A 19,873-nucleotide genomic window follows, 5' to 3' on the forward strand; every position below is an offset into this window, starting at 1 on the left:
TATCAAAAACAATACACGTCAACATAGCAAAGGTCGAGAAAAAGGTAGAAGCGACAAAACGCGAACGTTAAAACGTGCTTGTGACCGAAGTAAGTGATTGAGTTGAAAGAAATTTGGCACGGTCGCAACACTTTCAGAAATTTAAGATATGAAGGGAAAATAAACAAAAGAAGATGTTACAAAAAAAATCATGTTTATGTCTATAAGTTAGTACTTTTGAATAGTTAAAATGATTATCGGTAGTTTGGATCAACAAATGTGTGGCCTACAGCTTGGATTGAAAGGAAGTTATCGGGTACCGTAGCCTAGTTATCTCGACCAGTAAAAATTTGTTCCAAGAACCCAGTTAGCCTAACAGTTCATTTTTACATTGTAGTAACAGACAACCAAATGTGTGGTCTATCATTTTAACGTCGCTAAACGTTGAAATACCGTAGCCTAGTTATCCCGACCAGCAGAAATTGCCGTTTCTACATCGTTTTAATGTTGCTAAACGTTGAAATCGTGTAGAAAAGAGAACTTTTGCTGACTAGGATATTCCACAATTATCGTTTCTTTTATAGTTGAATTTATCGAAGCTTTAGATGAGTGGGGTTAAGACCTAACCATTGAGATCTTAAAACTAAAAAGCGAATTAAATTTATTTTTGAACTATTAATGTTTGCTTAGATAAAATTGACATGTATCCTGCGTCGCCTTCTGCATGCAAACTTAGAATATATTAGAATCCCCAACTATTACAAAATTCTAAATCCAACGACGCCTTCTGTTTATTTACAGTAGAGAATTTTGTATTTTATTCCATAATATCGTTTCTTTTATAGTTGAAATTCTCGAAGCTTTAGATGAGTGGGGTTTAGACCTAACCACTGAGATCTTAAATCATATTGATGACACCGGAAACATCCCTAGTGCTATGGTACGTTCCATATTCATAACTTTACCAAAGAAAACCGGAGCAACAGAATGCTCACTCCACAGAACAATTAGCCTTGTGAATCACCTAACAAACATCTTACTCCGAATCATGATGATGAGATTGAGATCAAAACTATAATCGGAAATTTCAACAGCACAGTTTTTATTTGTTCCAGACAAAGGGACCACAAAAAGGAATTTTTCATTAAAAATGATCAGAAAGACGTGTCCGATCTCCAGATCTTTTCAACGCTTACAGTGGGATGATTTTGAGAGACATCGAACATATGAATGGAGTAAAGGTTGGGGGACAAAATGTAACCAACTTGAGATACGCTGATGAATGATGATGCAGTCTTGATAGCAGAATCTCCTAACGATCTACAGGACTTATTAAATTGTGCTGTCAATAACAGTACACCAATGAGTTTAGAGGTAAATTCAGAAACAGAATGTATGATCATATCCAAAAAGAAAACTTATCCAAATTGCAACCTTACACTCAATGGTGTTGCAGTGAACAAGTTGATAAATTGAAATATCTTGGGTACACTATAACTTGCGATGGCAAAAATGACACTGAAATTAAAAAGATAATTTCTATAGCAAAGGATAGCCTACTTTTAGTAAAATGAGCACAGTCTTCAGGAATCGCAACATGACAACAAAGACCAAAATTAAACTTTTAAAAGCTTACATAGATTCAATTCTAACCTACGGATGTGAATGCTGGACAATCAGTAACGATATGATAATAAGAACAGTTAGAAATAACTAGGCTACGGTACCCGATAATTTTCTTTCAATCCAAGCTGTAGGCCACACATTTGTTAATCCAAACTAAACATTTTCTTTGTTTTATTTTCCCTCCATGTCCATATCTTAAATTTTTCTGAAGGTGTTGCGACCGTGCCAAATTTCTTTCAACTCAATCACTTACTTCGGTCACAAGCACGTTTTAACGTTCGCGTTTTGTCGCTTCTACCTTTGCTATGTTGACTTGTATTGTTTTTGATATGATGGCCACAAATACAAACAACTCAACTGACATGACGAACTTTAATTTTATAGTTTAAACATTTTATATTTATTCCTTTCTGCACAATTTCAACGTTTAGCGACCGTTAAAACGATGTAAAAACGGCAATTATAATTAGGCTACGGTACCCGATAACTTCCTTTCAAAAATTTCAAAAACTCGCCGAATAGGGCACTCGCCGAAAAAGGCTCTCGCCGAATAGGGAACTCGCCGAAACGGGCCATTCCGTAATATGTTACCTGGTTGAGCAATTAACGTTATTTTATGATAATTCAACGTCGCTACATGTCAAATTAGTGTAAAACAAACGTAAATTTCTTATTGGGCATTGTTGTTACGCAATATAACCTGCCGGAAAAATTAAATCGATTTGTGCTGACTCGAACGTTGAATCAACCCAAAATTGACTTACTTTCCCCTCCCCGTGAGTTTTTAACGTGAATTACCGTAACAGCGTGCGCATCTTGTTGCTCGCTTTATCGCTACTTTTGGGATTATTACATCACAACAAATCAAACAATGCGTTCGTAATAGACTACTCTAGTATATTTTTCGCTTCTCATTTTACATGTTTTAGTACCTACAATCTTTTCCTACTAAGTATTCACAGTAATTGCCGAGGCAATTTCAAATTTTGCCGTTTGGCCTGGGCAACGTTTTTGCCGAAGTAAAAATATGCTCATTTCGAAGACTGCACCATTGCAATTTGCAAACATACACATTCAATGAAATCTGTTTGAAAACTTTGCCCACCCAGAATTCCTCTCTTCTAAGAAAAAATCAACGCCTATGCATCTATTAGTATAAGCCTTGCTATTCAACGCAACAAACAGTTTACCAGTCTTATTTCCAGTCATAAATCGGTTTCGCTATAACAGCATCCTCAGTAGGTTGTGATCATGTCAAGAGCAAAAATAATAATAAAATTCTTCAAATGTTTCAAGCCGTGTTTCAAGTTTATGTTATGTGGCGTAACAATTGCATGTAGTGCCACCAAGCCCACCATGGAAACAATTAAAAAAATATGTAATCGATTACTACGTATATAATTACTAATGAAGAAACATAACATGTAAAATTAAATAAAATAATAACAAAAGAATCTATATATAACTGTTATCAAGTGACGTAAAATATTACTAATCACTAAAATCCAACTTCAGAATGCTGGTTTTTGGCTTGTAATGTTATATCTGCTATAATACAACATTTGCTTCCAACTGTATCACACTGACCACAAATTGGCAAAAACACATTTTACATCAGTGTTGTTAAAGCAAAGAAAAAATTGTATATAAATTATATATTTGCGTTTACCAGTCTATTTTATACCATTGCTAAGCTAGTACAATAGTATACCCTCAAGTATTATGCATTTACTATGTTACACTATATAAAATAAAAATTGGGCTGTTTTACAGCTTGTGCATGATTGGATTCTTACTACAGTACTTAATAAGTTTTTGAATTAATGCAATGCAACAGGGCAGTTCCATCGTGACGAACGTAACATTCAGAGAGTTATAGCAGTCCGTAATTGTTGATGAAATAGAAATCTTGGCAATTTTACTGCATAGCATGAAAGGGTACCTTACCACTATGAAATCACCTCAAATTTTTTTTCCTAGCTGCTTCCTATAAAATAGATATAGCTCGTTTATCATACGTGACGGACGTACGCAGAGAAACAAGAAATCCTGAGTAACTTTTGTAAGATACGAAACGCTCTGATTTGTACATAGGTAACTGCAATTTTTTAATTTGATCAGTTTAATGAATGAATAAACTAACTCACAAAAGTTGTTGCACAAATTTATTGTGTGAATTGAATACACTGTGCCCCAGAATGTAACGTGACGGACGTACAAAAGTTTCGTGACGGACGTACGGCTCTGAATTTAAGCAGGAATGATGCAAGAAATCTACTATAAAAGAAGTGAAAAATCGCATACATAATACAAAACTTAATGGATGGGTTAAAATTTCCAATATATATGCTTTAATTGAGACCAGTCTATACAAATAATTACAATTACGGTATAGTTGAAATGTGAACTCTTTCGTCCAATATTAAAATGAACTAATTTAATATAAAAGTTCATTGTTCATTACCAGTAGAATCACTGGTGTAGTTGCTGTAGTGCCGTACACACATAGTTATAAATCATGTATCTTATAAGTATACTAGTTATGTCATGTACACACATAGTTATAAGCCATCGCCACACACTGCCACTTTTGTGCAGTACTGAAAGTTCGTAGTTTGTGCTCGCTACTTGTTGAACTCCACCAGGGTAAAATTCACTATCATATTCAACAAGTACCCAACCACTTTTTTGATAGCAAGCACTTTCTTCTACTTCAGACGTTCATGTCTTCATTAGATTCTCCATAGTTAAATGATATAATAACAACAGTGTGCTGCTTATCATCGGATGTGTAAGCCACAGCGGTGATGTTGCTGTCTATGACTGAAACATTATGTGGCATATTATCAAAAGTTTTGATGTCTTGAGGTCGCAGCTGGCAAAACTTGGATAAACGTGATGGACGTTCCATTACGGTGTACATCCGTCACGCATTTTTACCTAGTTAAACAAAAAAAATTTGAAAACCATTTGGGATGTAGATTGGTATGTAGGAGCTAAAAGAAAAAATGAAGTTTCAAAAATTTAATTCATCTAATAATTTAATAAAATAAAGGAAAAATTTTGTGACGGACGTACAGGACCCCCAGGTCGAAGTCCTACATGCTATAAGTCCAGTGATGATGATGATGATGGCGTATGAGCGATCTTTCCAGGCTAGATTGGAGGGCAGGAAATCTTCAGCCACTCAGCAGTCTCGTCGTCCAGGATTTTCAGACCATGCGCACTGTGTGGAGGCCGGTGGGTTAGGCAGTGGTGGATGACATGGTCTGCGGTCTGTTCCGTGGCACCACACTCGCATTCTGATGAAGGAGCCAGGCCCCACTTGTGCATGTCCGAACAAAAGCGGCCGACGCCAGTTTGCAGGCGGTTAAGCCTGACCCACGCAAGCCTTGCGAGGGACATCCCTGGTGGACGGGGATCGGCGTCGGGTATGAAGTCACGGAGCGTGGAGGTGTGATTTTGCCACTCCGTGTTCCACATGTGGTTCGTCCAGTGTGCCGCACTTAAACCAAGTTCTTCTGCGTTCTTAAGGAGTTGTTGTGCGGCAGGCACAAAGGGGCGTCTTGATTTCAACCGCTGCTTTATAGGTGGTGGTCTCTTGAGTGTTGCATGGAGGAGATGGTCGGGGTCCAAAGCGCGGCGAGCGAGAGAAATCGTGGCTCCTTTACGGCGTAGCTCAGCGGGTTGGATGCCTGCTAGGATGGGTAGGCAGTCCGTTGGAGTGGGACGCAGGCATCCAGTCACAGTACGCAGTGCGTCGTTGATGGCGGTATCAATCTGGTGGGTGTGAGAACTACGACACCAGACCGGCGCGCAGTACTCAGCGGTGGAATGAACAAGGGCTAGGGTAGCTGTACAAAGAGTTTTAGCACCAGCTCCCCAGCCGGAACCCGCCAATCGCCTCAAAAGTGCGATGCGTGTAGATGGTTTTTTGCGCAGTGACTTCAAGTGCCGGCGGTACGTGAGTGACCTGTCCAGGGTTATGCCGAGGTATGTAGGTTCGGCACAGTAGGGCAAGCGATCCCCATCAATCTTGATGTTTATCTCACGCTGTGCCTCCCGGTTGTTAAGGTGGAAGGCCGCCAACACTGTCTTTAACTTGCTGAGCTGTAGCTTCCATTTCTGGAGGTATGCTGATAGTGTTTGCATGTCTTGGCTGAGGTTCCTCTCCACTGACTGCCAGTTTCCTGCTGAGTGCAGGAGTGCCAGGTCGTCTGCGTAAGCATATTTCCTGGAGATGGTGGGGGGCAAGTCGTAGGTGTATATGTTGAACAGGAGAGGAGCCAAGACTGAGCCCTGTGGGACGCCGTTTTTAAGTCGGCGTAGTCTGCTTCGACGACCGCTACCGGTTGTGAGGGTAAAACTGCGGTTTTGCACAAGTTCCATCATCATATGGACCATGTGTCTGTTAGGGAACAGATGGAGTAACTTGCAGGTAAGGCCGCTATGCCATACGGTGTCATAGGCAGCCGTGAGATCAACAAACACGGCGCCAGCCTTCTTCTTAGCCGAGAAGCTGTCCTCAATGTCTTGGGTCATAAGTGTGACCTGATCTAATAATAATAATAATAATAATAACAATATTTATATAGCGCCACATCCACAGTCAAACTATGCTCCTGGGCGCTATACATGACAATGGTGATAACTAATACGGTACATTCAGTCATAATGTTCATTGAAATAAAACGTTTTCAAGCGAGCTTTAAATTCATTTAAATTTTCAGCTTCTTTCACACAAATAGGCAAACAGTTCCAGCAACTGGCAGCAACAACTGGGAAGGTACGATTTCCATATTGTGTTTTACATGAAGGGTTGCACAAGAGCAATTGATGCTGAGAACGCAAAGTTCTGGCAGGTCTATAATGAACAAGCAAAGTGTCCAGATAGTTCGGAGCAAAACCATGGAAAACTTTATAAATTAATAGACGGTTGATTAGACTACGGTTGATCGTCCGTGTCGGAAACCAGCTTGTTCACGGGGGAGCTGCGGATCTATTATTGGTTCGACACGGGCGTAGATGAGTCTCTCAAGGATCTTGAAGGGGATGCAGAGCAGTGAGATTGGACGGTAACTCTTCGTGTCCTCTGGGGGCTTCTTCGGCTTAGGGACTGCAACCACAAGGGCTCTTCTCCAGATTCTGGGAATTCTCAGGTGGCGCAAACAGCAGGAAAGGAAGTCTTTTAACCAGGACTTTAAGGAGGCAGCAGCATGGAGTATCAACTCCGGGCATAGGTGGTCAGGGCCCGGGGCTTTACCTGGCTTTATGTGCTGGAGGGCGGCGGAAAATTCTTCCGGGGTGAACTCACCCGAGATGTTGTCCCCGTCTGGGGTTGTTACCCTCCAGAGGTCCGTCATTTCTTGCAAGACGGATCTATCTGATTCACGGTCTCTCGATTTGTATTTCCCGTTCTCCACAAGTTGTGAGGCGATGGAATTTGCTGAAACGGGACATTGTTGACGAGAGGCACGTGATCTGCCAGTTAGGTTGTTCAGTGTACTCCATGCTATGCGACTGGAGTGCGTGAAGTCAATTGATTCAACGGCTTCTGTCCAGCGCTCCTTCCTCTTTTAGTTCAGCCTTGCCAGCAGAGCTGTGGCTGAGCTGTTGGTGTCATTGCCCTGAGGGGCGTGGAGGAAGTCGGAGTAGAGGCTTTCGCACTCCTTATCCCAGCACGGTATGTAGGTTTTTCATTGGCCGCGAGAGATGGATTGTTTTGCCGCTGATGTTATTGCATCACAAAAGTCCTGGTAAGCTCCTTCCACGTTGTTGGTGTGAGGGGATGGGAGATACTGTGTGGCTTCATTGGTGAGGAGGCTATAGTACTCCCAGTTAGCCATTCTGAAGTTCCATCGATTAACAGGCTTGCTCAGGACAGGCATTATGAGCGTTGGAGCCGTGATAATCGAGGGTCGATGTTGGGACCTGGGGAACTTCTCTAGCACACGTCTGTCCGGTTGGCAATTATCGGGGTCATCACTTGCGAAAGCCAGATCGGGGTTTGTACCAGTGTTCCAGCGTCCGGAGAAGAAGCTCGCTGCACCCTTGGGATCGTGCAGTAGGGTGAGGTTGTTATTGGCTGACCATGAGGCCAGGCTTTCTCCGTCGGTGTTGGTGGTGTTGTAGCCCCAGTCAACGTGGTGGCAATTAAAATCGCCAGCATAGAGGCTGGGTTGGGGGAACACTGGGATGGCTGTTGGTGTTAAGCGTGAGGGTGGTGGCTTATAGACATTGATGATGTGATAGCCTGATATGTCTATGCATAACCACTCTATCTCCGACTGGGAACTGGACTGGTCTATTGGCGTCCAGCTCAGTTGCTCATGGACAAACGTGGCGAGGCCGTGTTTCCTGCTGATGGTTGCGCCTGCGAGTGTGAAGTTGGGTAATACCAACTTATCCACAGATGTGCAGTGGGTCTCCTGGAGGAGAATAACGAGGGCCTGATGTTTTGTGGCCAGATACTCGATGATGCTGAGCTTGCTGGCCGTAATGCCCTCGGTGTTCAGCTGCAGTACGGTGGGTCGTCGGTACTTTTCGACAGAGGAGCTGCCGCGCCCTGAGAAGGGCGTTTCCCTATCCACCCTGGGATGAACCTGGGCCTGGTTTGCTCGAGTGTGACAAGCTTCGTTTCGCATATCTTTTCTTAAAGATGTGATACTGACGGGAGGGACCATGAGAAGGTGCTTGTTCTTCCCCCCCCATAAGTCCAGTGTGACACCTTGTTAAAAAAACTTCCCCCCCATAAGTCCAGTGTGACACCTTGTTAAAAAAATTTTTTTTAGAGATTAATCTTACACTCATTTCTGATTGTACAACAGCAGTATTGACGAAGTTACTTGAAATATCAATCAGAAACTTCAGAATTCAGTATATGAGTATTTTTCATGATTTTTTTGACATTTGAAATGATGTTCGCTTACTGAAGCATAACTTCCACCCATTTTGTGTGGGGGCCAAATATTTTTATTTTCTGAAAACTAGAAAGAATAAGCTTTCCAGGGATACCATTTTTATTGTTATCACACAAAAAATATGTTTTGATGGGTTGGTTGTCCTTATCATGGAACTGCCCAACATGAAATTAAGAGGACATGTTTTATTTAATTCAGTAGGCTACTCTTTGGTTAAGACAATGGTTTTTTAGCTCAAAATTATTTCTTTGAAGATACATGACTTCATTATAATTATGCTCATTGCTCAGTGTATAATGCTATTGCTATATTAATGTAGCTATTACATTAATGTCATGACTCATGTTGGGATTGCTTGATGCTAGCTTGCAACACTTTACTATACTATATTGGCAATCGGGTGGATAGAAAACATTGCCAAATTGGAAATCTACCCAAAAGTATATTCCTAAATGTACTTTTTTTAAAGAATCATAAGTATTGCCATGAAACACATTCTTTAGGAGAGCTTTACTGCTTGATGAGAGTAGTTGCTGTAATAGTGAATGTTCAGAGGCAAAACCTGTTTGCTGCAAAAACGCTACCTTTTGAGATGTAGGGCGTAGGCTTTTGTCAAATATGTACCATGTCAAGTATATTTGTAGATTTGTCCTCAAAATATTCCGATGATTGCGATTTCGTACCATCACGTGGAGCATATGATGCTGAAGACGACTTTAGCTTGTGCAACACAGTTTTAGTGACTGGTCCCTCAGGCTGTGGAAAAACATCAACCATTCATTCTTGTTGCAAAGAAGTTGGATTTAAGGTGAAACGTTTATATTGATGTGAAATTGTAAAATTATATACTATATTTATGCATATCTTACAATGTAATGCAAAGTTATGGATGGTACTTGTAGAGCAGTGGTTCCCAACCTGGGGGTTGTGCCCCCCAAGGGGGTCACTCAAAGGTTTTGTGGGGTTGCGGCCATGGACTTTGCTGGGAGGCCTACCATACATATTACTAGCGAAATTCATGAGCATTGTCTTTAAATTTTAATGGAAATAAAATTGTCATTGTTTGGTGTGCTGACTAAAGACTTGTTTACTGAAATGAAAACATAAAATACCATGAGGTGAAAGCGAAACAAACTCCCTTGAGAGCCAAGCACATTGAACAATACAAACATACCGAGGGCAGCGCGTAAATCCCTTGTGTACTGCTACGGCAAATGCGCTGCCACAATTCTGACATTGTTATGATCGAAACGTAACAGTACGTATTGTCTTCAAACAATGAGATCCTAGCTGGTAGTGACACTGCACTGCTAGTCATAGTCAGTACTCAGTAGCATAAAAGAATTTGACAGTTGTAGTCTACCATAGCTAGTGGTCAGAAAACAAATCAGGTGCAGTGTTTTTCTTTAAATTTTGTAATGGAGAAGAAGCGTAAATATGATGAAGCATATTTGAAGTTTGGATTTACCCGCATAGTCAGCAATGGCATTGAGTAGCCTCAGTGTGTTTTGTGTAACGTGGTGCTCAGTGCTGAATTAATGAAGCCGTCAAAATTGAAATGCCATTTAAAAACCACTCATTCCCAACACGTTGAAAAAGATTTGGAATTTTTTAAACGACATGAGGCCAGTTTGAAACATCAGAGATTGGACTTGGAAGGAAGTTTTAACCAAGTGAATGTGGCCAGTTTACAAGCATCGTATGAAGTTGCCCTTGAAATTACTAAACAAAAAAACCCATACAATTGGAGAAACGCTTGTGAAGCCATGTTTGTTAAAAACTGTAAAATTACTTCTTGAGGAAGCTAGTGAGGCAAAAATGAGACAAGTCTCTCTTTCCAACACCACTATTCAGAGACGTATTTTAAGTACGTCGGACGCAGTAAAAGAGTTGCAAATGAAATTAAAGCATCTCCGATGTTTTTATTTCAAGTTGATGAGTCAACTGATATAAAAGTTCATGTGCCCAATTGCTAGTTTTTGTAAGATACATACATTCAGGTGATATAATATACAAGAAAAATTCCTGTTTTGCAACGATTTGGCAACAACAACAACAACAAGTGCTGATGTGATGACGAAAATAAAGACTTTTTTTGAATCAGCAAAGCTTCAGTGGCCTGGCCTCACTGTACTTCAAGCTTTTATAGCCTCTGTCTAATGTACATTAAACATTACACTGCAGCAAACTATCATAACATGTCTTCCAAATAATTCCCGAGACAAACAAACTGCACCAGACTCCTGAAAAACTGTAATTTAGGTCATTGACCTCTCAAGGTCATCAGAGGTCAAATTTGACTTATTTCCCGATCTAAAAATGAACCTTATGAAGTTATGATACTATGTATTAACGCTGGTGAAACTTTCATGCTTTAATAATTATCATCAAATTATTCCAGAGACAGACATAGCCTACTGCATCAGAATCGTGAAAAACTGTAATTTAGGTCATGTTTGGGTCATTGACCTCTCAAGGTCATCAGAGGTCAAATGTGACTTACTTCCCGATCTTAAAATGAATCTTATGATATGTACCAACACTGGTGAAAATTTCATGCTTTAGCTATAATTTGCACAAATGTCATGGTAACCCGCTGCACTCTTATGCTAATCAAATTAAATTTACCACAGGCTGATCAGAAATTGGAGAATCTAGCTATTTTTCATCTGCTTTGACAATCTCCCTGAGCTAACAGCTGTCTGGATTGTTCTAAAAGCATTCTTTTTGTCATTTTTGCTTTCATGTTGATCTTTCAATTTAAATGTAGCATAATTGTCATTTCAATTATATATTTCAAAAACATTTTCAATTTCCACTAAAAAGTTTCTTCGCTTGTCATGTAACTTTTTATCATCTCATTTTTTCAGAAACTTGACATTATGACCAATTTCAAACAAAGAGATCAACTCAAAGGATCTGCTTGCATCACTTTAATATGGGATTGTGGAACAATACCGGTCCACAGTTGTATTATCTCCTTTTCCTCAATAACTATTTCAGATAGTTGCCTGCTTGTAAAAAGATCAATTTTTATGCAATATTTTTATTTTTCAATTTTTTTACAAAACCTTTGGCTTTAGAGAAAATTTTCCTTTTTAAGCAGATAGGAACATAATGTTTCTGAATCCAAAAACCAAAAATCAGGCTTATATGACCTATGATTCATGAGTTATACGAATTTTATGGATTTGCCCTTTTACGATTCACACTCACCCATGTTGCACAGACAGTGTTTAAGCAACTGCCCAAACATATGATAGGACATGCTTTTATGCCTAGGTCAGTAGGTCACCAATTAAGAACTACTTTTTTTTTAAATTCAAAAATTTATATTTTTCTCCTCACCCCTAGAAGAGTGATGAAATTGGCGATGACAAAGGAAGAAGTACCAGAAGCACTCGAGCAAGCAGTTATAAGTCTTCGTGGCTGTACAAGTGTTTGCATTGGTTGTGTGCTTTCAGAGTCAGACTAGTTTTTGATGTACGTCAGTGTGCATCAACAATGATAAATATTTAATTCTCTCCTTTGATTTTTGCCATTGTAATTGATGTGATCACCAAACGTTCCCCCGAGAAGGATCCTTGATGGAGATACTAATGTCTATCATGTGGTTTTGTTGAGTGACACAATAGAAGATCTGAGACAAAATTTTCAAAGTGGAAGGAGTCACTTTAATGCAAAGGTATGTCTGTCAACATCAAAAGGAGAAGTATGATAATAAGTTGAACGGATGGAGAAATCCTTCTGAGCAAAATCGACCCTTGTGGTGTATGTGGATAAAGACTAAAGAGTGATGTTAAATTCTGTTTTGTGTGTGAAGTGTAGGAATTGAGTACATGGAAGATGTGCAAAAATGAAGATGGTGACATGCAGATTCGGAGATTGTTTAAAATGTGAATGATGTAAGAACCTTGAAGAAATAATGGTGAAGTGGAATCGCTGCATTTCTTTTGTCAGCTAGGAGATAAATTGAATGCCAGTGGTAGTTGTGAAGAGGCAGTGACTGCAAGAGTGAGGTTTGGTTGGGTTAAATTCAAAGAGTGTTGAGGGTTGTTATGTCGTAGAAAATTTTGGTCGAAAGTAACAACGAAAAATTTATACTAATTATGTGGGATCTGCATTCTGCAATGCTGTACGGAAGTGAGACATTCTGCTTACGGTACTGGAAAACGAATTGTCGATTTTAAGAACTAAGAGAGCGATGGTGAGGTCAATGTATTGTGTGAAGCTGATGGGCAAGAAGAATACCCGAGGATGTTATCAACTTGCTTGGTGTCACAATCAAGGTGCAAGGTCTCTCGACGGGATGCTTTGTATCTTGACCGAACATGCTGTTTTGATTGTGAAATTCTTATGCTATATGTTATTATCGGTTACTGTCCAGTAGTAACCTCTGATTGCGAAATCTTTTTTATGCGACATATTTCTAGAACATTTTACCCTTCGTGCGAACCTGGAATGTTCTTTCGTTTTTCACAATTGCCAGATGTTGTTTGTTATGATGTAGCATTACGTAACCTTCTCGAAGTTACTAGACCAAACAACCTGCTATAAATAGTGGTGTAATTTGGTAAATGATTATTATGAGTTGTAGAATGTAGATTGTTGTTGTGTTAGTGGGTAATTGATGCAGAGATTATTGCCGATTGAGAGTTGAATTAGGTAATTGAATACGAGTAGATGAGAATTGGTGCTGATATAAATTGTGATTGAAATTGAGTTACATGAGAAGCTGTGTTGAGCCGTTCGTTAAAGTCCTTCAAGAATTTTCATTATCATTTCACTAGTAGAACTATTCGACATTTAATTGACTGCCTTTCGGTAATATCCCATTAAACTATGTCATTGAACCTTTCCAAGTCTCTTTACTAGTAAGAGATAGAAAGAAATCGTGACACTTGGGTTGAATGAGATTGTTGATAAATTGGCAATAGTCAATGGAATAAGGTGGTAGAGGCTTGTTTTGAGGAGGGACGAACATGATGTTTAGATAAGAGCACTGGAGTTGCAAGAGAATAGTCGAAGCAGAAAAGACCCAAGAAAACATGAAAAAGGCAAATTGAGGAGGAAAGTTGCAATGTGGGCTTTACAACAGAGGACTTTTTAGACCTGTTGATCTGAAGGCAGGCGGTGCATGCGATTGTGGCACTTCAAAGTGGATCCAGCCTCCCTCTGTAACAGGGACGTCACCAGATTAAAACTGGACATACATACAGCATCTTTGCAGATTGTTGCGCATTTCATGAGTATGGTAATTAATTTACACATTCTTTAGATTCTTGAACTGAATGCATCAATGCTGCGGAGTAGCAAGTCAATGCTTGCTCAGCTTCAAGAAGCTACCCGGTCACATCTTGTATCAAAGTCTACCAATCAAGGTAAGCTGTGTTTCTTCTGCCAATGTCTTATTATTTGTTAACAACTGCATAACACACATTACGAAACCTTTTAATGCAACTCTCGAATTGATTTAATATTATAAATGTATACATCAGAAAGTGGTAAAAGGATAGACCCTCGCCCCCAAAGGCTCACACGATGACAAAAAACAATTTACATTTTTTTAGATTTGTTGATGTTTGTCGAGAAGGTTTTTATTGAGAAAAACTCTATATGTGACTGCTGAACTCATCATAGAACAAAAACCATAATCATAGTTAAACAACAATTAACAACAAACTCCACCTTTTACTGTCTTCCATAGCATGGCCAGTTGTAAGAGCAGTTGTAGGATGTTCAAAAAAACACTAGTTAGACATCTATTGAGAACGAGAGCTCACATCTGTGTTTTTATCAAGGCACTTAAAGCCATGCTTTAAGGTGGATACGTATATTGACGTTCTATTCTTCAATCATCGTATGCATGCCTGATTACAACAAAAAAATCATTAACTTAAAAAGCAACAATAATATATCGTACTCTGCAAAACAGAATAGAGTCTTTTGAAGGCAGTCTTTTCAGGCATTTTGGTTTTGTCTTTTTCTTTTTGATTTATTTTCAACGGTCAGCTTGCCTACCCCTTACAGGCTTACAACAATTGATAGCATGTGGCACATGAAAACATTTGATTGCTGTGTTCTGCTTCGTCCTGGTTTTAGTGTTGTAAACCTGATAGTCGGTGCAATGTGATCCAAAGAAGGTGCTACTTCCGAGAAGTTTATTTTCACTTTAATAGTCCGAATGATACTACATATTAGACGGTAGTAACACTTATCACTTAATGCTCATTGCTCAGCAGTGACATATACGGCTAATGAATAGAGCCCTAACTGCAAAACTTGAGAAAAGCAAAGTTTCCATTAACTTGTATAAAAAGTTAGTCGATAAAGTCTTGAATTCTGCTTCATACAAAAATATTGAATATGTAATTAGTTTATATCAGGTTTGTGATTTTGTCACAGTACCGAAGGATGGTGGAAGAAATAAGCCAACAAATCGCCCAGCGCTTCAAAAATTTTTTGCACCACCTAAGTGCAAGACACCTCAAAACCAAGCTCATTCCACTTCGAAAGAGGCATCTTTGATATTGATTGATGAGGTAATACTGTTATCTACTGTTTATTTATTTTTTTAATACTAAGCAATAAGCATTGTAAACAACAACTAACTTTTAAAGCAGTGTTATGTTAAACTAGCAATCATGTCTATTAGTCTGAGGCTAAAAGTGGGTTTTTAAGGTCAACCTATACTGGAATACTTAGTGTAACTTTTTTGTAGAAATAGTTAGAGAGGTCATATAGGAACAATTTTAGAGATGTTGCCACCTCCATAACCCTTGGCAACATCCCAATTTCGTTCTGTTTCCAAAGTCTGTAAAGTCGGGAAAATTTGCCAAGAAAAAACTCAAGGAAATACTCTCAATTGGTCCAAACATAGGCATGTCATATATCATTTTCAAGGATTTTCCGTTCTGTTTAAGAATATTGATGTTCTAAGAAAGTTCTAATCACTTTGAATGTATCGGAATGGCCCGTTTCGGTGAGTCCGATCCCTATTTGGTGATTTTTTCAATTTTTTTTTAAATTATCGGGTACCGTAGCCTAATTATCATTGCCGTTTTAGGGTTAGAGGTTAGGAAGTCACCGAATCGGACTCACCGAATAGTAGCAGACCCGAATATATTATATACGTTATTTAACTTAATAGGCTGTGTAATTCCCGACTTTTTATAAAAAATCGTAAGAAAAAGAGGAACTTGAAGAAGCATTATTTTGAAAAACTGCTGAACTGTTCTTTGTAGTAAAATAAATAATCATTCTCTAGCAGATGAAGGTTGTATGAGCTTGCTTCTTTAAAACAAGATTATATCAGAGGCTGTTGAGTGTTGACCAACAGGCACTTCCACATTATCAAATCTGGTTCGTCTGGGGAAAAGTTTGAACTCCTTTGCCCCAAAGTAGCTGATGGATGTTAATGGTGGTCTACTGAATTGGCCTGTCATTGCGTCTTCATAAACAGATTTTTAAATTTCGATTTTATCTGAATACTTTTTTCATTCTCATTGAAGTTAAGAAGATAAAAATATAAGATGCTTGTACATCTAATGTTTTTTTTATGTTGATGCAAGCGATGTGTCCCCCCACAGGTGGAAGCCATATTAGAACCGGATGTGGGTTTTTGGGGAGGTCTACATTCCCTCATCGCCTCAAGCAAACGCCCTATTGTAATAGTTTCTACAAGTGCAGAAGAATATCGACACCTGGAAGGAAAATATGAAAAGATTAATCTCAAATTCCCAACTATGGTAAGATATTTCTTTGCAAATCATTAAACATTTGTCACAGAGAAATTAAAAACTGCATTTTTACAAGCAAATGTATGTATTGAAGCCAAGGATTGATCATTTAATTGTGAGAATATTTATTTCCACACTGAGCAAAAAGTTGTTTTTGTTATTCGTGGCCGTTTTGCACACTTGCATAGACTTTCAATCACCGACGTAGGCCCTATTACCTAGTCCTAGGACAATAGCATTTGCTTGCAGCCTTTTTACTTTCTACCCTATCCATTTGGTACCGCTTAATGACCTTGCTGTTCATTAAATGAAATTGTCAACTCCACAATACATTGGTTGAGCTAATGTGGTGGCTGGGTTGTGCTTTGCACTCATTTAATTTGTTTTGTTGTTTAGTCGACTTTATTGTGTAACGCTCTTTGTGTGCAGGAACAGTTAAGTGCACGTTTGCGAGCCATCACTCGTCAGGAAGGTCTGGAGGTTTGTGACTCAGCATGCTCCGATGTGGCTGATTCAGCACGTGGAGATATTCGTCATGCCATTCTATCGCTGGAGTTTTGGGCCGATGTAAAATTACTCAAGAAAAGGAAAAAATTCCACAAGCAATCTCGACGTAGACGAACTTCATTTTATTCCAACATACTTGGTGTTCATGATCATTTGCAAGATGATAGTGAAGATATCATTGATCTCATGCACAATTTGCGGAACAGGAGTGCACAAACTGTAAAGTGTTTAGAAAATACACTGTCACATTTATATTTCCACAACATGGATGATCGCATGGCAAAGCACCCTCTACAATTCATTTCGTCACAACATGAGCCCTCAACCTCCAAAGTCACGTCTTTAAACATCGCCAGTGAAAGTAAGTTGCTTAAAGTAAAAATCTTCATATCTTTGCCTCATCATCGAACTATTTATGTTGTGCACATGTTATTGTATTATACCAAGCGTGGCCAACACGTCGATCACGTCTGATTTTGTGTTGACTAAACAAGATTAAAAAAAACGCATATTTTTTATTAATATTCTTGTGGAAAAATTATCGATAAACTCAAGACAATTTACTGGGTTAGATAAACTCAATCAGGGCTTCAGTAGGCATAAAAACAGAATACATGTCAGTCATACATGCCCAATTCAGGCCTTAAAACTCGTGTTTTTTTCCGGCAGCCATCGTGGCCTACCGAGAGCTCCTTCTCGGCGGCCAAATCTGCGTGCTTGGAGGCAAAAATATAATAACGATAGCACAAGTAAATAGCATTAAACTTGCAACAATGTTAAAATGATCACTTAGCGTTGTTGAAGTCTGGGCGACGTCCTGCCATAAAATCGTTGTACCACGCATTAAATGCTTTATCGGGATTGTAATCCGGTATTGCGGGACCATCTAACGACCCTAAATTGTTTTCACTGCTCGCAGCTCAGTAAATTGTTTTAACTGCATACCGCCTTTCATAAAACCTGACCATTTATTCCGCTATGATGTCACCATTGAGGGTGTGAAGTCACTAACCCACAGCGTTCTCAACTACGAAGACACGTGTTTACCCACGGATGTCAACTAACCTAGTTCAGTAGTTCTCCTTTTTAACAACGATTCAATGTCCGACAACATTGAATCGATATAAAAACGACAATATTGCCAGCCGATGTAAATTAGCACTTCGGATTAACACTTCGTTAAAATAAACATCGGGAATTGCAAACAAGACTTACAGCGCTGGTGATCGCAGCTGGATATATTCAATACAACAGTAGTGACTATGATTCGCTGACCTAATTCTGCGCCACTCTTTGATACTACATATTGTCGACATTTAATTTAATCCACAATCATTCTATTGCGAAATTAAATAATTGGCTAGAAGAAACCGGCGGCCAAACTTGGCCGACAGAGGAGGTAGCACAGGCGGTCATTCAAGCACTACTTACGATGGCCGCCGGCTGCTTTAAGGCTTGTCAATTGCCCATTGATGCAGATTGTGATGTAACAAGTACGAACATCTTACTGTAAAATCGAAGCAGACTAAATTAGATGCCTTGGCCAAATAGTAAAGGTAAGGACATGACCATAGATTAAACAAAGAAGAAAAAGAAGCATAAGCTGTAAGGAAAAAAGAGTGTGGTTTGCGAAAGCGAGAAAACAAAATGAGGGACCAACGTTTTAGAATAAGAACAAGGAAAAAACCACATGCAGTTTGTGCTTCTTTTTCCTCTTTTATGTGGTGCAAAGAAGAAGCAGTAACTTCCCTGTTTGATTGCTGCTTACGTTAACAAAGTGAAGCTAGTTGTTTTCTACAAGAGTTGTTATGTGCATTTATGCATGCTGTTACTTAGCCTTGATGGCTGCCATGGCACAGAGATATCATCAGTCATTGTTTGCTAACCTTAAATCTTACTGGTTAGTTGTATGAACAAAATGAACTCCTAATTATATTTGCGCCGCAGCTGTTTGTATACTACTGTAGCGTACGTCTTTTATTTATTGTGTGATTTGAATATCTACATTCTTGTCTGATGCAAAATAAATAATAATAATTGCAGCGCAGCCTAACCCAAACTTAGCCTAGTCCAGTGCTACTCAAACTTTTTTATGCCATGTACCGGCTGAGCACCTTCCATCACTTGGCGTCCCGGTCAATTTGCGAAAAAAAGACAAGAGCAAAGTCATTATTACTTTTGTAACAAATACACAAAAAAACAAGTAAAAAAAAACTTTTATTAATGGTCTTTCGAATTTTGATGCGAAGTGTGCGCTTGCTTATTTGCAACCAGTTTATCCAATTGCGGTTCAATGGAAGACAATGCTACCGTCTTCAACAAATCTATGTAAAACATGCTCAACTCACTACAATCATCTGATATTTTGAAGTCAGAGTGTGGCCGATCGATTGAGCCTCTCACTTCTCTACTCGTTACTGGACGCTGCAGGTATAGTAAAGCACGTGGACACAGCACAAACACACAAAAAGGATGATCATCTCGCATCGAACATTGCGATACTTTGTTGAAACCATGGATAACAATAATTACGAAATAACATTTCTTTGTGACGCAACTGGAAGTCGTCGTAGTAGCGGGCCACCAAACAGTCTATTGCTGGGAAAGCAGATTGAACATTATCGTTGCCTAAAAATTATTATATAGACGTTCTGATCAACATAAAACAAATTACTTAATTTACAATTTCTCCTAACTGACCGCGTACCAGCAGTCAAGTGCTTGCTTACCGGCGTTTGAGTAGCACTGGCCTAGTCTATAGTCTACTACTAAATTAATAAGTATGAAGATGCTGCGCAGTGGACGATTGTAAATGTGTGATTTATGTAGGCTAAATCCATTTACAGCCAAGGTGTCACAGAAAAAAGTTCCCCAGTGACCTCATCACTGACTGGTCGATCACTGGTCATGATGAAATTTTCTAGTCGATTCCATGTGATGAGAAGATGGCCACCCCTGTATTACACTATACAGGGTCGTGTTAACTGCCACCTGGCGGGGAGGCCCACGGCTGTTTCGTAGATCAATCAATTTAGTCTTTTTAGTGTTTTTTACTGTTTAAAAAAGAAAAAAGTTGCAACAGAAACTCGATCATCCATAGCT

At 39.2% G+C, this 19,873-nt stretch overlaps 1 protein-coding gene across 1 annotated transcript in view; it reads left to right on the top strand.

Annotated features, from left to right (window-relative positions):
- The window catches only part of LOC145773800 (uncharacterized), a 40,264-nt gene that overhangs the window by 15,259 nt on the left and 5,132 nt on the right, over nt 1-19,873 (top strand). Inside the window, exons 3-7 of the mRNA XM_082584929.1 lie at nt 9,170-9,333; nt 13,804-13,906; nt 14,931-15,067; nt 16,115-16,273; nt 16,694-17,132. Coding sequence (XP_082441055.1) covers nt 9,170-9,333; nt 13,804-13,906; nt 14,931-15,067; nt 16,115-16,273; nt 16,694-17,132 — 1,002 coding nt within the window. The remainder of the gene's footprint in view (nt 1-9,169; nt 9,334-13,803; nt 13,907-14,930; nt 15,068-16,114; nt 16,274-16,693; nt 17,133-19,873) is intronic.

This window comes from Aplidium turbinatum, chromosome 7, assembly GCF_918807975.1.
Source record: "Aplidium turbinatum chromosome 7, kaAplTurb1.1, whole genome shotgun sequence".
Taxonomy (NCBI): Eukaryota; Metazoa; Chordata; class Ascidiacea; order Aplousobranchia; family Polyclinidae; genus Aplidium; species Aplidium turbinatum.